At 38.1% G+C, this 22007-nt stretch overlaps 1 protein-coding gene across 6 annotated transcripts in view; it reads right to left on the bottom strand.

The window, feature by feature from the left end:
• MSRA (methionine sulfoxide reductase A) overlaps positions 1-22007 on the bottom strand; it is a 329836-nt gene that overhangs the window by 168044 nt on the left and 139785 nt on the right. For all 6 annotated transcript variants that reach the window (XM_016160905.2, XM_016160906.2, XM_016160907.2 and 3 more), the window contains one exon: positions 19104-19172. In XM_016160905.2, the coding sequence (XP_016016391.2) occupies positions 19104-19172 (69 nt within the window). The remainder of the gene's footprint in view (positions 1-19103; positions 19173-22007) is intronic.

The raw sequence follows: 22007 nt of genomic DNA, 5'->3' as shown, positions 1-22007 counted from the left end.
AGGGTGGAGGAGCAGGTTTGTAGGGAAAGATCAGGGGATGTAACCACTCTAGTTTTAATGAGTCATCGTATCCTGCAGAGCAAATCTTCTTATACTGCTTCAAAAATTTCTTTGCTATTCTTGGCCCATTACAATTCCAAATTTAGTTTAATATTAGCTTGTCAAGTTCCATAAAATGTCCTGTTAAGCTTTTAATTATAATTACACTGAACTTATAGATTAATTTAAAAATATTTTGTCATATTAATAATATTGAGTCTTTCCATCAATGAATATAATATATAGTTGTGTACTTTTTCAGATCTTACCAAATGTCCTTCACTGCCATGTTATCATTTTCTCCATAAAGGTCTTATACATTTTTATTACACACAGTTCTATGTATCCTATGATTTGTGTTGCTGCTCAAAACACTACTTTTTCTATAACACTTTTTATTGCTCATAGCTGGGATAGAAAGCACCATTGATTTTAGTATGCTTTCCCTACAGTCAGAAAAATTAGGGAATTTTAATTTTCGTTCTAATGATTCGTCTTCATATTCTCTTTAATTTCCTATCTAGAGAATCATATTTCGTACAAAAGACAGTTTTATATCTCCCTGTCCTATTATTATTCTCCTTTCTTTATCTCATTTTATTGTGTTGGCTAGCACCTCCTGCACAATGCTGAAGAGTAAGAGCGACGGCGGGAATCCTTGTCTCATCCTAACATTGGTGAGACTGCTCCAATAAGTATAAGGTTTGCTGCAGCTTTTTGGTAGATACCCTTTTTCAGGCTAAGAAAATTTCCTCCCATTTCTAGTTTGTAAAGAGCTTTTTACCATGCATGACTTTTGACTTTTAACAATGCTTACATTCTTTTGAGACAATCATACGGGTTCCTCTCATTTAATCTCTTGGAGTAGTATATTACATTTATAGATTTTTCTGAACCATCCTTCAGTAAACCTTACCTACTCATAATGTATTTTAATATTGAAGAATTACTTTTTTCAGATCATTTTTTATTAAATTTATTGGGGTGGCACTTATTAATAAAATTCTGTAGGTTTCACGTGTACAATTCAACATGTCATATGTATAAGATTGGCCTCATAAAATAAATAGGTTAACTTTTCTTCCCTGTTATGTACCACTGCACTCAAAAAGAATGATTCATTCCTTAAAGTTAGAATAAAGCTTTCTGAACCACCTTGTTTGTGTCTTTTGAGAGGAGAAGAGAGGGATTAGGGATGACTTTAATTGTTTCATTGTTTTTCATTAATTCAGGTTTTCCTATTTCTATGTCTGTTTTAGAGGTTTTCATCATGGAATAAATGGCTTTTGTCAATGCTTTTTCTTTATTTCTATTTCTGCTCTTTCTTTACTATTATCTTGCGCAGTTGACTTTTAGTCCATTCCTTTCATACCGTTTAAATATGAATTTTTAAGCTTATTTATTCTCAAGTGTCATTTCTTGGTAAATGTATTTAAGACTACACATTTACCCCTAAGTTTTGCTTTAGATAGATCCCATATATTTAGATATGTACTTTTCTTGTCATTCTTTTCCGAGGATTTTATAGTTTCCACGTTATTTCCTTTTCAACCCATGAATTATTTAAGGATATACATTTTAGTTTTCAAACATATGGCCTGTTTTATTAATACTATCTTTACATTTTGACATAGTTTTATTGTACTGTGCTTAGAGAATATGGTCTTTATTATGTTCTTTTGAAATTTGTTGAGATTTTTTTCTGACCTACAATAAGAAGCAGGAGAACCTGGAGACCTGGAACGGAAGTGGTGTCTTTTACAGAATGTAATCAAATAGCTCTTCAGAGAATATTTTATCCCAAGGTGATAATGATGCCAGTGGTCTGCAGACTGGCCTTTGGAAGTCATCAGTTCAATGAATTTACCTGTCACTATCGCCACTCTAGAACTTCTAAAGATATTCATAGAAACAAAGTTCTGAATTGGAGGGAAAAAAGATTCAAACTTACATCATAATTTAAGCACCTAGGAGATTTAAAGAATATACCAAAATTGCAACTGTATCATTGTATCAGATTTACATTTTTGGTACAATCATTAAAAATTACTTGATAAGAATTTTCCAAAAGTCCTGCTGTATGTTTTTTTATTTAGAATTACTTTTAAATGCATGCATTTCTAGTCAAACTTTTTATCTATCATTTGTCATGAATATTATCAGTGGCTATGGCTATGGGATTTTTTTTTCTATTTATGAAAATTATTTTCCTTTAAGATTTATAATACACAGCTGAAACCTTCAGAAAGAACTTTAGGAAAAGGTCAGAATTCCATAAAGCCCTGTGCATTCACACTGCAATTTTTCTAAAACTACTTAAGTGAGAGATTGACCATCACAACTTCAGCATTCTTGAAAGGAAGTCTTCCTCGCCTGCCTCAGTACCCTGCACAGACTGGCTAGGGCAAGTTCTGCTCCCTAGTACATTCCATGCTCGGCTCACTGGCACACCCCAAACCCTGTTAACTAGCATGCCCCACCCTCCATCTCTGGCTACTAGGGGTGCCACTGAATAACAAGCCCTCAGACAACAGATGGGGGAGGAAGAGCGGTCTGTCCTGTCGGAGCGGAAACCAACAGGGAGGCCGAGCTTTCACAGGAACACGTGCAGTCACCACATGTTCCTTTAACATTTTATCCAAACATTCCCTCTCTGCCAGCTCTTCTCTCCACTTTTGGACTTCACACAGAACACAGCCATGTTCACAGTCATTCGTAGGGCTACCCCCACTACCAGGATGCTGGAAAGTTAGACAGGAGAGCAAGAGTGACACAGCCATCCCACTTCTGAGAGTGCACACTTCTCCAACTCCTTTACAGTTTCTGACAGTTCGAGGTCACAAAATCACTTTGCCTGTTTTGCTTGCTGTATGGTTCACAATTACACTTTCCTTTTTTTACATTTTTCAAGCAACCCTTTCCAAATAGTTCAAACTACATATTATCTATTCGAAAATGACTCTTAATTTAGAAGCCTAACCCTTGACCATTTACCTAAGAAAGCCTTAGAAAAAGACATGCCTTTCCAACTCCCTGATGGGCATCCCCACCTGGAAGGCTCTCTGACACCCTGAATTCAATAAATCTAACAAAAGACCGAGCCAGCATCTTCTAATGTCTCTATTTGTTTTCACTGCATCGGCGTTTTCCTAGACCCTTTACAGCAAAGCTGGGAGTCACTTTACTCGTCTCAGCCCAGGCAGTTTCCTGGTGTCTGGGCCCTTATATTCTCGCTCCCTTCCCATCACCACCACCCTGATTCAGTAGCAATCCGCCAGCTAGTTACTGCCTCTTCGACTGTCATCCCGCCTCAGCTCACTGCCTCACTGCGACCCGTCTCTCACATTACTTTCAGGTTGATCTTTATCACATATACTTTCAAACATGTCATTTCTCTTCTTTAAAACCATGAAGAGGTAATATGCAAGGATCTTAAAAATAATAACATCCTTAGCATTAATATAATGGCTAAGTAGAGGGCCAGGGGAGGGAGGGAGCAATTGGGGGGATCGTTTTATGAACTATATAGATGTCTAACCAATGTACTGTATACTTGAAACTAATTAAGATGTGTGTTACTTTTCTAGTCTGCAAAACTAATATAATAATACCTCCCCTACATCCCTCAAAGATCATTGTGAAATTAAAATAATTAAAAGCTGAGAATTTAATGTAATGTAAAATAATAATAATAATATCTTTTTATCCAATGATTTGCTAAGAAACAGTTTTAAAAAATATTTTTTAATTGATAAATACTAATTTTTCAGAAATGTTTGTAAGAGCATTCACTATTTATAATAAAAAAATTTGAAACTAAATATCCATTAGAGAAAGCATTTGATAAATGATTTATTTGTATATAATTTGTAATAAAGTATTACATATCCATTTTTCTAAGATCATTTGATTTCATAGAAAAATATCCAAAACACTATGCTAAGAGGGGAAAAGCAGGATATTAAACTATATGAAGACTGTGTTCATATTTGTTTGAATGTATATACTTTGAAAAACAGACTCAAGGAAAATAAACTGAAATGTTAATAGTGGCTATTATTTCTGAGTAAGATTATCAGTGATTTTTATTTTCTTCTTTATACTCTTCAGTATTTTCCAAATTCCTACAAGAAGTATGTATTCCAACTGTCATAATCAAAAGGAAGTTTATTTTAAAATGTTTGTATAGATTGATTGATTGATCAACAGTTTGGAAGGAAATGCAATAAAATGTTGGAATGATAGTTGCCTCTGATTGTTCTCTTTTGTGTTTTTACATATTTTCCAAATTTTCTCTAATGCACATGTGTCACTTACATAACCTGGGTGGGTAGTAATACCATATAACCACTGTGGGAATTGGTTCAGCAGGAGGAGGAAACTACTCTCTCTTGAGAGCCTAGCTATGATATGGCCAGCACCACACTACAAAATAGTCTATCCCACAGGGACCTGCCTTGTGAGAAGGTTACCATCATTTTCATTTAACGAATGATGACCCCAGCATGCAGACTGAAACGATGTGCTAGTGAGAGGTAGAGCTAGTGTTTGAACTGAGATCTTGAGTCCATTTCAACACTCTATCACATGAAACCAGAGGAGGAGGAACAGTATTCTCGAAAGGGAGTCAAAGTGCAGAAGTGAGAACAGGGTGGTCTTTGAGCAGCGTGGACATTCCAGGTTTCATGGTCATCTATTTTTATTTAATTTCATCCCCACTCAAAATTGTTCCTTGGTCCTGATTTGATCCCTGCCTTCAGCCCTCAAGAACTGGCATTCATCTTGAATACATTCCAGTAATAAATACCAAATTTATGGTTATTTCCTCAAATATATATTTCTGCCCCAGTATCTCTTCACTCCTTCTGACAGTCCAATTACACATATATTAGACCAACTGACATTATCTCATAATCATCAAGATTCTGTTCATTTTTTAAAAATATTTTTTCTCTATCTCTCAGTTTGGATAGTATTTATGACCAGTATTCAAGTTCACTAATCTCTTCTTATGCAATATCCAATCTCCTAACTCTATCCAATAATTACTTTTATTTCAAATGCTGTATTTTTCAATCCTAGAAATCCCATTTCATTCTATTTTATAATTTTCTTTGCTGTTATTTCCCTGTTAACTCATTCTGTCCATCTTTTCCTGTAAATTCTTTAACATATATATAATATCTGTTTTAAATCCTTGTCTGCTAATTTCAACATCTGACTCATCTCTAGGCCTCACTCTATTGACTTTTTTCTACAATTATTAATATTTTCTTGTTCACATTCTTATTGCATATTAAACGCTGGCTTATATGTGCTAGATTTTTGTGATTTTTCTTCAAAGAATGTTGAATATTATCCTAGCAATCAATTAAATTATCAGTGGGTCCTCTTGATCCTGAGGAAGCTTAGTTCTAGATTTTTTAAGAATGGAGTTTTTCCTTTTTCCTTAGTCCTATGATGTAATACTTTATCCTGGGTTTACTCCGAAGACATGGCCCTCCCAGAGTTTCAAAGAAAAGCCTAAACTTTTCACAAGTCTCTCTAACTTAGCAGGATTTCAATTCCAACTCTCTCCCAAAACCAAGCAGCTGCCGAAATCTCAGCCTTCTAGCAGCTGCTTCCCAGTGGTTTCCTTGGAGTCTCACATTGCACATGCACAGACAGAGGGAGCCATGGATTTGAGAGGATCTGGTACCAAGATGTTCGGAATCCCCTCTATTGCTTCTACCTCCCAGAATGTTTCCCACTGATTTCTAGCTACTCCAACAACCCCTAGATTCAGTGTCTTCTCTTCAGCCACTTTCTATCTGTTCGCCCTTTTTCTTAAGAGCAACTGTGAAATGGGAAGTGACCTCAAGGAGAAATCTGGTTAAACGTGGTGCTTATCAAGCTTCTTTTCCTTAGATCAAGACCGTTCTTCCCAAGTTCTGCCCAAAGACCAACATTTGGTTGCTCTCCAGCCCCTTCAGACAACTGAATTTTTAAAAATATTTTGTTCAGAGACAAAATTATCATCAGCTGGAAGTTCAGAAACTTATTCAAGCGCAGAAATGAGTTGAGTTAAAATTTAAACCCAAATTTGGCTGATAACAAATATCTGAAATTCCATCCCAACAGTTTTTGGAGCTGGAAGAGTTAAGAGATTTATGTAAATTCTGATTTATTTCAGTCTTATTTTAAATGTTAATTTCATATTTTAAATCACATCACCACATTCCTTTGATCTGTGCTCCATTCCACACTTTGTGTATACCAGAAATACAATTTGAAGCACTTCTAAACTGCTCAATGTATTGTGAAAAAACCTATTTTGAATGGAGTCAATGCACACATTCAACATGATTCTGAGTGATTTAATTCAATCCATTCCATCTATAGATGCAAGTAGTATTGATCTATAAATAGAGTAGTAATAATAACACCTAAATACTCTCCACAACAATTTGTACCTGTTTTTAGCTAATGTGTCATTTAAAGGGTCATTTAAATTCTTAATACACAGAGACAGAAAATACAGTTGGCCCTTGAACTGCACGGGTCCATTTGTACATGGACTTTTTTTCAATAAATATGCACAACACTATAAATGTATTTTCTCCTACTTATGATGTCCCTAATAATATTTTATTTTCTCTAGCTTAGTGTATTGTAAAAATACAGTATATAATAATATAATATAGAAAATATGTTAATCAACTATTTATGTGATCGGTAAGGCTCCTGATCAACAGTAGGCTATTAGTTGTTAAGTTTTGGGGTCAAAAGTTAACTAAAAACGATAAAAATACAGTATTTGAGAAAGAATACACAAGGGTGTGGTTAAAGATTTTTTATTATTTTCACTATTTTTTGTTATATTTTTATATTTATTATTTATTATTATTAATTGAGGCAGTGTGTATTCAAGCCAAAAGTACTAGACTAGGACGCAATAGCTTCCTAAATGGCATTTCTGCTTCTTTACTCACCATCCTCAACATTCTATCTTCAACATAGCAGCCAAAGCAATTCTTTTTTAAAAAAAACCATTCATGTTATGTCACTCCTCTGCCCAAAATCCTCTGAGAGCTTCCCATAGTGTACAAATAAAGGTCAGAGTCCCTCTTAATCTCTGACCTCAGCTACTGTCCCTCCCCCGTTGCTCGTTACACCCCAGCATCCAGGCCTCATGCCAGGCTCGTTCCTGCCTCAGGCCTTCGCACTTGTTTCCTTCTGCCTAGAGAGCTTTATCCACAGATCTCTGCATGACAACTTCTCTCACCTCTTTTGGGTCTTTGCTTAAATACCATTTTATTGACACTCTCCCCAACTATCTTATTTTGAATTGCAACCCCCACCCCAGCCCCAACCCGGCATTTCCTATTCTCCTTCCTGTTTTAATCAACGGCAGTTATCGCACTCCGAACTCTCATACGATATACTTTACCCGTTTATCTTATTTACGGTCCCATCCTACTAGAGTGTAAGCACCATGAGGGGAGGTGTTTTCTCTGTTTGTCTCCTGCTGCAATAAGTGAATTTGATGAATAAGAGAATAAATTATCTGAGTGCTAGACCCAGTTCTACCTTTAACTAGTAGCCTGACCCTGCAAAGGTTACTTAACCATTCTGAGCCTCAGTTTTCTCATCTCAGAGTTAAACACAAATAATGAATGAAATGACATATATGAAAATATAATGTTACTATTACTACCCAAATATAAAATTTGGTTGTTGTTAGCGGTGGCGTTTTTATAGCCCCTTCATCGTTAGGTAGATTAAAAATGTTCTACATAGAAAAAAAAAATGGACCCAATTTTTAGACCAGTTACCAATGCATTAACAGCAATTAGAAAGCTGTTTGTCATTCAGCTGGTGCACCTGCCCGGCTGTTTGTTATGTGTCACCGAAGACCTATGTCCTGGCATCAGGAGCGAAAAACAGACTCTTCGCTTGGGTATCCAGCTCTTATTTTTCCCCATGCGGGATAGCAAGGACCGATGCTGAATCCACGCCTGCAGGATCTTCTCCATCTTGTGGTCACTTTGTTGCACATTTCTACCACAAAGCTATGAAGGGAAGGCCTGGCCGCAGGACATGCTTGCCAACTGTGATTTATTCAGCCAAACGAAAAGAACGCCGAAAAGCAGTGCTCATGCCTTTCCGACAGCTCGCTTGCTCCTCGGGTAGTTTTCACTCTGAGCTCCTAGTGTCATCATAGTCCTGAAATTCCCCAGATGACCCTCCTCAAATCATCCCCCATTAATGTTCCCTATGAAGTGAATACAAACTCTTTCACTCTTCCCAGTGCAAATGTCACTGCCACCTGGACAAAGGAAATATACCAAGGAAGAGGAAGCCTGGTGGAAGAGGGTGACAACAAATTCTCCCAAATACTAAACTGATACATGGGTGTTATAAGCAAGATTGATCCAGGCCTCCACTGGACACATTTTCATCTTGACCTGACAAGTGACAATATTACAGAAATTAAGAGACTGGAAAAGGGTCAGCACATAGAAAGATATTTGAGTTTCAAAGGATTGCATAGAGGTTTTTAGGAGCGACCAGAAACCTGGCTAAAAAAAAATGAAATTTTTTTTCCCACAAAAGAAGCGGCACTGATTCCTGAGTAAACTTGATTCTGGAAAGTCACATGTGAGGATATTTTCACTCATCTTCTGGTAAGCATATTTCTAAAATATCTTTTTGAGTTTGTTCATGATAAGGTCTACCATAAACCATCATGAGTTCTTTCCATATTACCATGGGTCTTGGAATCGCATCTGAGATGTGGAAGGATACATGCCGGGACCTACGCAGAAAGACACACACTTGACAAACACTGCTGTCGACCCCGACGTCACTGGGATCAATGAGGAAACTCCGTCCTAGTCGACTACCACATTTTGTCCAAGTCCTGGGGCACTGGTGACACAAGAGGAAGATGAAAGATGCTCCGTGTGAGAGCTCCTGGTCCACACGGACACCTGGGGATTTGTGGGCACTAAATTCTATAGAATTTAGGAAAAGCCCACAGGGCCTTTCATCCTTGTTCACACTATTTTGGCAAAAGGTATGCTGAGCTAAACAACTATTTCCCAGCATGAATCAAATATGTTGCTTCGACTGAATCTCACCTTCTTAGGGTTTCAGTGATAACATCTCCAGTTATTCCAGGAAAAACAGAACTGGCACTGCTGGATTTTGATTGCCTTTAAAAATAACTGTACGTTGTACTGGACCTAAGAAATTTCATTCTTGGGAATTATTTTACTTTTGTTTACTTTATTTATACACAGCATCATTCCAAAAGAAGAATTTGAGACAACTTACAAGTAAACATATCTGAAATAAGAATAAAAATAAAATGTGATTTTAAAAAAATAAGTGGGTCAGTAAATAGCTCTCCTTCTTGAATCCCAAAATGCTTGGCAATGAGAACTACAGATAGTTGTACCTACTTTGTGAAAACTGGAAGGCAGACAGAATGGAGAATGCACTCTGATAAATATGTCTCCAGCTTCCCTCAGATTCATTCACGATATGAAGCCAGAGCACGAAACAGTGCTCCAGGTACTACAGCCCAGCTGTTCATCTTTAAGGTGGGCAGCATTCCTGGGGAGGTTCTTGGCTGCTTATCCACTTCCATCATTTCAATATTTTGAAAGCTTTCCACATCTAGAAATGAGACAACCCCCAGCTCTCAGGCCCTCTCTGGACCCGTCTTTTTGATCCTGAGTCACGGAGGTTCACGACTGGGGCCCGCAAGGCAGCGTGTTCCCCAGTCACAAGATCTGGGGCGAGAACAGGAGGGAAAATAGCTGCTCCCTAGATCCAGCTTTGCAAGAGACAAGACCTTCTGCCACCTGACTATGTGTGCGCTTCTTTGTTTTACCCAAATCTGTTCAGGCAATCTGTCTACTGTGATTATATTTTCAAGCATTTGACCAAATGGTTACAAATGTCAATAATTTGGTTAAATGCCCAAGTGAAAATGGTCATTCAGTCACATTAAAAAGGTTTCCATCACTTGTTCAATCATTTTTGACTTAAGCAACTATGCTTATATATGCTTCTGCATCATGAATATACATTTAACCCACGCTCAGATACATGGAGCAAATGGTAAATGTGGGGAAAAAATGAAACTGCTTTCCTAATTAAGTGAGATGGCAAGGTAACCATATAGTTGATAAAAGGTGAATTTCTTTTCATAGAAATATTCCTGTTCATAAATACAGAGAAATGCTGGAATTAAAATGTCTCCATCTTGCAGCCTCTAATAAAATAATGAATCTAGGTGGTGATCATCACAGGCTGCTAACTTCATCAAAAGGGAAAGAACTGGTTATTAAATGCCCCCTGAATGGCTTACACACCCCAGCTATGGATCCTGATCAGGCCTCAAACTCCCCAATTTGTAGAAAATATAGAGGCCTGACAAACATGATCATTCAATCCAGACTGAAGGAAACAGTGCAGAATAAATTATTTAATTTCTTGAACAAATAAATTGCAAGGGAAGAGAGATGAATTTATAGATTTAAAGACTAAATATTTATATCAACCAATTGCAATGTATGAACTCATTTGGATCTTGACACAAATAGTTTGAAAACCTATTTTTGAGATAATAATGAAGATATGGACTCATGGAATATTCGATAATACCAAGAAACTTTTCTTTTTTTAATACGGTAATGGCATTGTGGTATGCTTTTAAAAGAACTGCTCTCTTGGAGATATATGCCAAAATATTCAGATTTGCTTTGAAATAACCTGGGGTAGAGAAGAGAGAGTGGGAATTAGATGAAACACATTTGGCCCTAACTGATAACTGCTGAAGTTGAGAAAGTGAGGCTTCATTATATTAGTCTCTCTGTTTTTACATACGTTTGAAATTTTTTTACAATAAATAACTAAAAATTAATATATTTTAAAACCTACTTAGAGAATCACATTGATAGAAAATTCTCTAAAAGATAACTAGTCAACTGACTGTTTGAAACAATACAAATAACTTTTAGGTTAGGCACACTGTGGCACCCATGGGGCATGTGAACCAAGTTGTCCCTGATGGATGTCAGGAGTCCAAATCGAAGAGCAGTGTGACCAAGAGCTCACGAATGTCCACATGGTGGTTACTCTAAGGTTATTATTAGCAGCACTGTTGACTGTCTTACATTATACAGTGTCCTCCTTACACGTATCCTTGAAAGAAAATTCTTTCTAGTTCTACAATCAGAAATCTTATAATCCCCCCAAGAATGTAGATTTTCAGTATCATTAAATAAAACTGAAATCAATCACCAATTCATAACCATTAGGATGGCTATTAACAAAATAACGAGTGTTGGCAAAGATGTGGAAAAATTGGAACTTTTGTGCTTTGCTCATGGGAATACAAAACAGTTTAGCCATTGTGGAAAATGGTATAGCAGTTTTTCAAAAAAATGAAATACAGAATTACTATATTATCAAATGATTCCACTTCTGAGTATATAGCCAAAAGAACTGAAAGCAGGGTCTTGAAGAGATATTTGAACACACATGTTTATAGTAGTATTATTCACAATAGCCAAAAGGTAGAAGCAACTGAGTGTCCACTGAAAGATGAATGCATAAACAAAATGTGGTATAGACTTTCAATGGAATATTACTCAGCCTTAAAACAGGAAGAAAATTCTGACACATGTTATAACATGGATAAACCTTGAGGACTTCACGCTAAGTGAAATAAGCTAGTCACAAAAAAAAAAATATTGAATGATTCCACTTATAGGAGATACCTAGAGTAATAAAACTCATAATGGCAGAAAGTAAAATGGTGTTTGCCTGGGGCTGTGGGAAGGGGAAATGAAGAGTTATTATTTAACGGATAAAGAATTTCCATTAGGAAAGATAAAAAAAAAAATTCAGGAAATGGATGGTGGTGATGGTTGCACAACAACGTGAATGTACGTAATACCACAGAACTGCACACTCAAAAATGGTTAGAATGGTAGATTTTATATTATACGTTTTACTAAATTTAAAAAAACTGAAACTAATCACACAACTAACTGGTCTTTACATTACCGTCAGAAAATATAGAGCCAACTTTTATAAATTACATTGTATTATGGTATACGTTCTTTGTATATTTCATTTCTCATGTTTTTCGATGGTCTAATATTTACCTAATTTTAACATATGCTATTTTCCCATGTCTTGTATATATTTTAACTTTCCTTTATTTCATTTTATAACAAGGTCCAAAATAAATGGTTGGGAAGAATGAGAGCAAGAGAGAGAATATTCTGTTTTATGTTATCTGCAACATGGGGCTCAGCATTTTTCTTAAAAATGCTAGTTGAGTTAAATTGAGTAACAATTATCTTTTTTAGTTTTTGTTTTTCTCCATATCCATGTTTCTCTTTTAAAAAACATTAATTAACAGAGAAACAGTGGAAATATGATTATTTCTCCTACATATCCTATTAAGCATATTTTCTCTGCAGGAATTTAAGAAATTTCTTCCATATTTGTCAAATAAATTAAGTAAATCTTTCTTATTTTCAAAACCAAATAAAAAAGTTGGTCAATTGGATAGTCACTGTTTACTACTGATGATAGTGCAAAAATTAGCCAAAACTAAACAACTCTATAGTTGAGGCCAAAAGAGAAATAATGGTATTTTCTGAGAGCTCTGTGCTGATTCAAAAGGAAGCAGTCGATAATTTAATTTAGACCGGTGATGACAGTGGGCCTAATAGAAAGTTTAGCAAGGGCTGGCCAGTACCCGGCCAATATTGGATCAGTTCTCAACTAATGCTGTCTGTTAAACGCTTCAAAATCCCTGAGTTAAAGGACTCATTAGGTCTTAGGCAGCAGAGACTAGGGACCAAATGGAACTGACTAATGTTGGGGTCACCTGCTTGGGGCCTTGATCACAGATAGCTCTGACTGGGAGGAGAGGGTGGACCCGCAGGGAGCACCTCACCCTCACAGGTTGGCTGAGTGAGCAGCGGCACCTGAGATCCGAAAGCACACTCTGTCACCCTATCCTAAATACCTTGATGAGCTCCTGACATTCTGAGATCAATTCCCCATCTCTTATTAAGTGCTATGAGCCAGGTTTTATAAACATAAATAACTTCCAATTTCCAGTCATTCAATGACCCTATAAGGTAAAAATATTCTTCCCCTCATTTTACAGATGTGGAATGGGGCTGGAATCACACAGCAAGACTTATGCGATTTCTGAATTCTTTAGGACTTCTCTATAACTTTTTCCTGGGTGGGGGGTTATTTTCTGGGTCTTAAATGCATTCCAAATGTTTGAGGCTGATGGATACATGATCTCTAAACAAGTGAAGTATGACTTTATCAAACATTTGATTTACTGCTTTCCACAATGGGCTCAGTTCCATTCTCTAAGCACAGGGATCCCCCCCCCCCCCCCCCGCCTTCCAACTTTCATCTTCTAAATATACTTCCCCCCTCCCTCCCCCCACCAGGAGACCCTCCCTGACTCCAGCTGTGCTCTCCAGGACCAGCTACACCAGCCAGGCAAAGCCAAAAGGGATTTTTAACACAGGCTTCGAAAAGTCTCATTTCCTTCCCTATATTGTCTGACCTCTCCACACTCAAAAAGAAAATTAAAATTGAAATGATCACACATGGAAAAGATATATAAAATACAATGTGTCTTAAAGCATGGCTCCAAGTAACTAACTACTGTCCCTTAAAGGTGCTTCGGCTTACCATGGGAGAAGGGCCTATTTTTGTTTCCCCAAGTGCCTCATCACTTAAGAAGTTTGCATAAGTTAGCAGCCTGCTGTTCTAACAGTCTTGTGAATTTAGATTGTTTGGTTAATTATAAACACATTTCAAAGTCATTCTTTCTGGCCTTTTTCCTAGAATGAGTGACTGCCACTCCACAGCTCACGGAATGGTCTTCAATAGTTCTCAGTCAAGGTTCAGGGAGAAATATGCCACACCGGGATTTGATTATTTACCAACATAATGTTGGATTCGAGCCAATGAGACACCAATATACTTTCCTTTGAAGTCTGACATATTGCCTGCTGCTTTCAATGCTGCTTTCTTGGCTGGCAGACAAAATAACTGTAGCTGTTTCAAAATCACCTCCAATTCACGTGGGCGGCGGGGGGGGGGGGTTGTCTTGTGATTGGTTCATCTTACAGGCACTGAGCTCATTCCTCTTTGGGGCACTGAAGGCGAGTCTCCCAGAGTGAGGTGCATCTATGGGCTTCGACAGCCACTGGCCCCTTGCTCTGCAATTAGTCCTTCCAAATAGCTTCAAGAAAGAGTCTAGTCTAGTGAATTGTTGGCACCTTGGCTATCAACAGAGGTATGTAACGAGATCATCGGCACATTTTCATGATGTCTTGAATTATTTTTTGCTCCCCCTTCAGCAGCCCTAAGAGAACATGTTTTGCAGGAGTTTGAGTTCACAGAGCCATTGCTGTCAGGCCACCGGGAGCCAAAAAAAACCACGCCAACCCTAAGAATTCACTGAGGTTCTTCTGCTGTTGTCCCTTAGTATCAATTCCTAAACATTATGATCTCTTACTACAGAATCTTACCTCTCACCAAGCAGGCTGGATATGGGTTTCTAAATGATAGGATCAAAGAATTTCAAGTTAGAAGTAGTTTTTCAAAAAGGTTTAACATTCTAAAACAAAGTAAATTCTCAATTACTGAGAAGAAAGAATCTTAAAGGCTATTTAGTAACATTTCCCAGTTGGTTGGGAATGACCTCTCTGTCACTTGAATACTTCCAATGATGAAGAGTTCATTACCCAACATCACTGGACAGTATTAGTATAATATTAGAATTGCAAGAATATAATCAGATCAATTCCCCATCTCTTATTAAAGTGCTATGAACCACATCTTATAAATATGAATAACTTTTAATTTCAAGTAGCTCAGAAAGAATATAACAATATATATCAAGTAAAATCTTGGAAGTTAACATAACTACTGGTGTTGATGCTATATTATATAACGTCAAGTCTATTGCATTTTAATTTTTCACTTGTTTACTTCATTTTATATATCTAATTTAATTATTTTTCAATTTCAACTTTACTCAATGTGTATTTGTTACTCTTGCACAACATTTTATATTATAAACTCTCTTTACAGGGCACATCATATCCCAGTTGTCTGAAATCCTTCAGGTTTACACCTCACTATTTTAACATAATTTTAAACAGCACCCTTTTCATTCTCAAAAGTATCCTAGTTTGGATGATAAATTTTATGGTCAAGTATATACTTCAAAGTTTTTAAAAACTGTATTTCTTTTTAAAAATAGTATTACAAATTCTCACAAATTAAGGCTGGAATCCCAACCCCCTACTTCTTTGCATTCTTCTCAATTAATACGCTTTATTTTATTTTGAAATAATAAATCTTGACTACTGAACGTTTTTAATAAAACGAATAGGTGCTCCACCACGGAGCAACTAAGAATGACCACCACGGAGAGGCTGGACGGAGGCCGTGCTCTCTGTGTGGATGGAGTGACCCAGTGCCAATGGGATGTCATTTTCATTAAGTTACTGGGAGCCAGAGAAACCTTTCTAAGTCAGGCACAGCACGTTGGCAAGTGTAATGTGGATGTCCTCATTTCTGAGAAAGCACTCCCTCTACTTGACCAGATTTCTTTCATCTTTAGGTGCCTCAGTTTCTCTGTCTCTAAAAAAGCACAACAATGCCCACTTCACAGAGCTGTTGGAGGATTAAAGGGACGACAGCCATGGGGCCCTGTCAGCGGTCAGGAACAAAGACATTAGGTAATTGCACAATGTTCAGTTCTGCTTCTCCAGCTTGTGAAAAGAGGCTCCCACTGACTTGAAAGAAAGCATTGCACATAGACAAGGAGAAACCAACGGGAGAGCAGGGCCTCTTACCTTCATTATCATTGTCCTAAAATACAGAGGAGAGAGACGACAACAAAGAAGCTCGAGGACTATGATCACAGAAAAACAAGGCAAGGACTAACCAATGGGCCACAAAAGAAAATCTGAAAATCGATCTGTGAAGATTATATGCCAGAAACTAGGAAACCACTTACATATTCTGGTTGTTTGATATAGTAACACACTCATGTCTTATTTCACAAGAGAATGTGCCCCCGCGCATCGCCCTGCCCTTTCTTACATTATCCACTCCAATCTAAACACCTAATGGCAGTTCAATGGCCACTTTCAGAGTGGATTAAATTTAAAAGCTCCTATTTAGACAGCAAGATACATTCAAATGATTAATCAATAGTTAATGAAATTGAAACTGGTGATACTGTTTAGGTATAAAATATTAACACCTCTGAGAGTGAAGAATGAGTTTGAATAAGTAGAAAAGTGCCATTGCTGTTTTGGTGAACTCACAGTCAAGTAGGTGTAAGACATTCTCCTGTACGTTAATATGTATTACTAAAATCAAAAAGAAAAATAAAACGATAAATGATAGGAGAGGTTGGTACAAGCAGTAATTTCCTGGCAAAAGCGAAGTCTCAAAAATCCTCCAGAGCACCCTGCAATCTACAGAATTTCACTAAACAATTTACCAAATTGGCTTGTCTAGAAATTACTTTTGTGCATGGATCTTAGCTACAAGGCACTACTTCTGAATCTACCAGACTCTCCCAAGTCTTCTTCGACCTGTGCAAAGAGTCAGGGGACTCTGTAAAAGAGCATATACTTCAGGGTCAGTTATATTTGGACTGAAATTCTAGCTCCATCATCTCACTGGCTGAGTAACCTAGTATAAGTCATGTGACCTTCTCTGAGAAATAGATTATATAACTCTGCCAACCTTGCAAGGTGCTGGGAGAATTAAATGCCCAATATATGTCAAAGAGCCAAGAGCTATACTTAGTTTAACCTATTCCATATAGCTACAAATAACCCAGAATGAAAGAAGCCCACCCCAAAAACTAACAGCTCCCTCACTTCACCAACCTCAGACCAGATGGGCAAGGAATATAAGAGAGAACAGCTTTTAAAACACTAATAGAAAATGCTTGCATATATTTCACCAAAATAGGGGCCTTAATTTAAGTATCTGGAAGAGTCAGACTGCAGTTCTAATAATGTAAAAATTCTTAGATGTTAAAAGATGTTGTGTTTTACAATGTATATAATTCTGCACTTGTAGAAATTATGCACTTGAGTCATCCCTTTTAAATCCACACACTCTGGCCACTCACAGTGGGCTTCTCAGGGGCTGCCTCTGGTCCTGAGCATGTAAGACGCAGAAGCAAAGGGAAGGGTCTCAGAGCACTCTGTCACCCTCCTCATTCTACAGGGAAAAAACTGAGGCTTAGAGATAGAAAGTTGCTTGCCCAAAGTCAAACAATAAAGAAAGGCCTTGGTTTGGATTTTTGGGGAAGCCACTGAAAACCAAACCTGTGACAAAAAAAAAATAAGAATAATCTCATCGCAGGGCTTTATTCATGGGTGTTTCCAATTCTGTGGCCGAACAATGTCATTGACCTGCCTCGGATCGGGTTTGTCCTTTGGGAAGTAAGTTTTCCTCCAACACCACGAAAGAGGGAAACCTGCTAAGATAGGTCAGTCACATTTTACATTTCCCAACATGACACAGGACCTACTTTCTAACATGTCTCAGAGGCTGAAAAATCTCAAAGACAAAAATAATCATCAAAGAATGCTTTGAACATTGATGTGACATTTGCTGTCCCCTGGTAACAGATACTGTGCTAGGCCTACAACTTAGTGAAATGTCATCATCTGCACACAATTCCTCAGAGGAACTTTAACAAATCAAATATTTAGCACACATTTTTAGAGTGTCTATTATGCTTTCTTTCTATGAAAATCAAATTCTCCATTTAAATTTCTGAGCATAATAATTTCTAACCACCAAACACTATATTTTAAAAGGTGACAGCCCATATAAAACAAGATTTACAAACACCTTGCCAGGCAGAAGGAGCTCCTTGTTTCATAACTCTCCAACTGTTGATCATCGTTGATTATTAATTCTGGTTCTATCTCTGGGATCACGGCAGCATTTTATGCTGAAAGGCTAATTTAGGGATGGGTTGTCCTGAGACTAATTTCCAGCACAAAGAGACGTCAGCGCTTAAAGCAGTTTTACATTAAACACCCTTGCAGGAGACTACTATCAATACCAAGGTAGGATGGAAGCCAGGGGAGGGGGAAAGCCAGGGGTCTTCAGGTTTTTAGAATGGGAGCGATCACAGTACCTGTCTAAAGGCAGAGGGGAAGAAACTGGAATTGATGAAAAGTTTAAAATCCAGAGAACAGAGCTGGAAATCCCTGAGAGGGTGACTGGGAATGGGTCCTAGGGCATTGCTGAAGAGAAGAGAAGGGGAAGAGAAGGGCCGAAAAGAAGGGGCTGCGAGGAAGAATAAGGAAGGAAAAGGAAGAGAGGGAGGGGAGGGAGGAAGGGAACAAGTGCCAGATGCAGGGACATTGTGAAGACAGTTTAGGTGACATTAAGTATGGAGATGACAAACTATGAATTCCAAAGGACCTCTCTACAGAGAAGTTCTGCTCAGCCACATAATTGTACATTGTAAATACATACTCGAGGATTAGATTTTATTCTGCTTAAAACACTTTAATTGATGCTTTCTCCTAAGAAATACGTTCAATTCATAATGGAGAAGAAAGAAATCATTCACTCTGATTTTTGTGGAATAACAACTGAAAACTACTTGAATCCTAGCCTTTAACAAAGTTATACATCAATGTAAGAGGAAAAAAAATCCCTCCTAAGAAAGAAAAACTCAAACCCCAAATTATCAGGTAATTCACAGTGTGGACATTAGAAATAGCAAATACACAGTTTGCTATTTGGTTTGCAAAGTGAGAAAAGAAAGCATATTAAATTCTATAGAATGAGCTTTTCTGATCCCAGAAGTACTAAGAACTCAATAGTTTTTTGGCTCCAATGATTGGTAAATATCTAGAAGAGCCCAGATTTTGAAGCCCTGAGGACACTTGCTAAAACTCAGAAATTTGGCACTAGTCTTTGCACACAGTTTGGGTTTTCTTTCAGAGTTGATATCTTACCAAATAAAGCCATCTGTGTTCCCTCTGGGAAAGGTTCAACTGTGCTGTTGCCATTGACATGATGTTTGGCTAGAAAAAAAAAGAGAAAGAAAGAAAGAAATGTAAGTTAAGTGTAAAGTTCTACACACATACTAACACATGTCATTAAATGTGTCAAAGAGCCTATTTCTCATTTTTAGTTAGAAATGGCACCAAAGCTTACCCTCTTAAGAGAGTTTCAATTATTTTGTTTTTAATCTCAGTTACAGAAGAGCCTAGAGATGGTCTGGTTCAGCATGTCAGTTTATAAATGAGTGTGCTGAGCCCAACCTTATGCAGAACTGTAGAGCCGGTGGTGGCAGAGCCAGCCCAGCCTGAAAGCTCCTGAATCCTAGCCAGAGGGTCCCCACTGTGCCAGGCTGTGCCCTGGAGAACAAGGGGAGCTCCAGGTTCCAAGGTGAACTGGGGCGGCTTCCCTTAAGGACTCCTGATGGTCAGAACATTGACCCAATCACTAAAGTGAGGCATAAAGACAACAGGGTCACATTGGGATCAATTTTTCAAGAAGCAGAAGAGCAGAACACATCATTTCAACATAATTCAAGCACTGTTCCCGGGAGCTAAACGCACGTTCTTACACACAGACAGATACTCTAGGGCTTGTTACTACCCTTCATGCCCTCTACCAATCATCCTTCCCGCCCCAGGGCATACCAAAGACTCAGAAACAAAAGAGACCTGGTTTTGGTTTTCCAACACTAACTTGTTCTCATAATCCCCAAACGGTAACCAGATAGAAAATATCTGAGTAAGGTCCATCTGTACGTATTTTAATAATAGCCTCAGCAATTTTTAAATATGGGCATTTATGTTGAAAATCCATAACAGAAGAATAGCTAAAATGTTTTGACGCTGCATCATGCAGCACATAGATTTTCATGTGATGGGTCACACTGGATTTATTGAACTCCGGCAAAGGGCTCAGCACTAAAGCTAGGCTCTGTAGGGTCTCGGGTACAGTCATCTGCCAAAGGTAAAAGCTTCAAAGGCAAGCTTTACCAGAAAGCTTACAATTAATGTGCTAAGTCCTGGAATGGGAACTAAAGGTATTATAAGCGTTCGCTGCAGAAGGACAGTGAGTTGGGAAGTCAGAGCTCACGACCTGGATGAATTGTAACTAACATAGAGTCAAAGGAGAGGCAACATTTGAAGAGGCGAAGGAAGCAACCTGAGTGATTGCCAGGAGTGGATGTAACCAAGCCTCTGTCCTGTGCAGAATAGAGTGTAGCCTAGGCGTGGCAGAAGTGATATGCTGGGAATCAATGGTAATGAAGGAGAGCCCGGTAGGCAGGGGCCAGGTCATGGAAGGTCCCGAGAGCTGCAGCCAAACCCACAGGAGCCCTGGGCAGCCTCTGCAGTGCCCTGCAGTCTTTCAGGACCTGAAGGCCTCCAGGGCTCCGTCCAGTTAGACAATCCCTTCAGGATACCAGCACTTTGAGGGGTTCCACCAGTTCTTCAGTACTTGAGACACTCTCCTAGGAAGAGAACACCTGGGAGGATGGAAGGAGCCAGGCCAGGATGAATGAGAGAGCAAGCCTGGTAGTAATCTCTAGGCACTAACTGACACAATTAGCAGATGCAAGACAAAAGGTTCCAGGTGGCATGGGACCTTGTCAAGTACTCAGTAATAATGTTAGGACCACAGGCCACAAGTCCATAGAATCGTAATAAGGCCCCAGGTGGAAGTCACAGTTCTCTTCTATGGTGAGCACTCCGCAGCCCTGGCAGTGGTTCTAAAAACGTCTGCCTCGACACACATCGAGAGTTGCAAGACCATTTGAACTCTGACCCACTAATCCCACTCAAAAGATCTCAATCTAAGGAAAAATACAAGCGAAAAAAAAAGTAATACACATTATAATATATTCTAATAATGAAATCTTAAAATCAACTAAATATCCAAAAGTAGAGAAATTGCTTAGAAAATTATAATCCATGGTTTATCAAAAGCATGGACTATTATGCAACATATTTTAAATACAACATTTGGGAGATATATAGGAATGTGGAAAACTATTTTGGGTACTGGTAAGTGAAAACAATCCTATTACACACTGGATATAGATTATAATGACAACTAATTAAAATATGAACGCTTATAGGGAGAAACTGCCAGAGAAACAGGCAAAAATGAAAATAACCAAAATATTTACTTTATTAATTATGCAAGATATTTACCTTTATTAATTTCCTTTGACATGGTTAGAGTTTTATTTTCTAGATGGAAATATGTTACTTGAATTTTTTTAAAAATCGACAAAATTGTAGATTAAAAAACACTTTCCCTAGTACTCGGTTTCCCAGGAAAGTCCATCAAGGCTTATTTATAGCCCAGCCAAAATGCTACTGTTTACCACAAAAAAAGTGTGTCCTATTTGACATCTCTTCTGGGAAAGCGCAAAAAGCACCTCCAACACAGGATGACCTTCCACTCCAAAACTGACCCTCTTCCAGCATCTCGGCCTCTGAAAACAGGACCGCCATCCTCCTGCCAGTTTTCTTGCCCAGTCTCTCTCCCTCACCACCTGCATCTAATCTATCACCAACTCTAGCTGATTTTGCCTTTCAGACAGCTTAAGAATCCTTCTGCTTCTTCCCTTCACCAGTCCCAACTGTTACGGCCTCTTTGCCTGGACTCTTCCAAGTGCTTCTAGCTCTTCTACACCCCCCTCTCCAATTTGTTCTTCCTAGTATAGCCACAATTACCTTTTGAAAAGAAAGAATAACTGATCGTATGATACAAACTCCCCAACCTACCCCCCACTTCCATGTCTTCCCATTCGATGAGGCTAAGTCAAAATTCTAATGTGGCCTTCAAAGACCCACATGGTCTGGCCACCTTGGTCCCTCATTCCCTTTATAATA

This window comes from Rousettus aegyptiacus, unplaced genomic scaffold, assembly GCF_014176215.1.
Source record: "Rousettus aegyptiacus isolate mRouAeg1 unplaced genomic scaffold, mRouAeg1.p scaffold_m13_p_16, whole genome shotgun sequence".
Lineage (NCBI taxonomy): Eukaryota > Metazoa > Chordata > Mammalia > Chiroptera > Pteropodidae > Rousettus > Rousettus aegyptiacus.
Note: the sequence above shows the minus strand (reverse complement) of the source record. Positions and strands in the feature narration are given on the sequence as shown.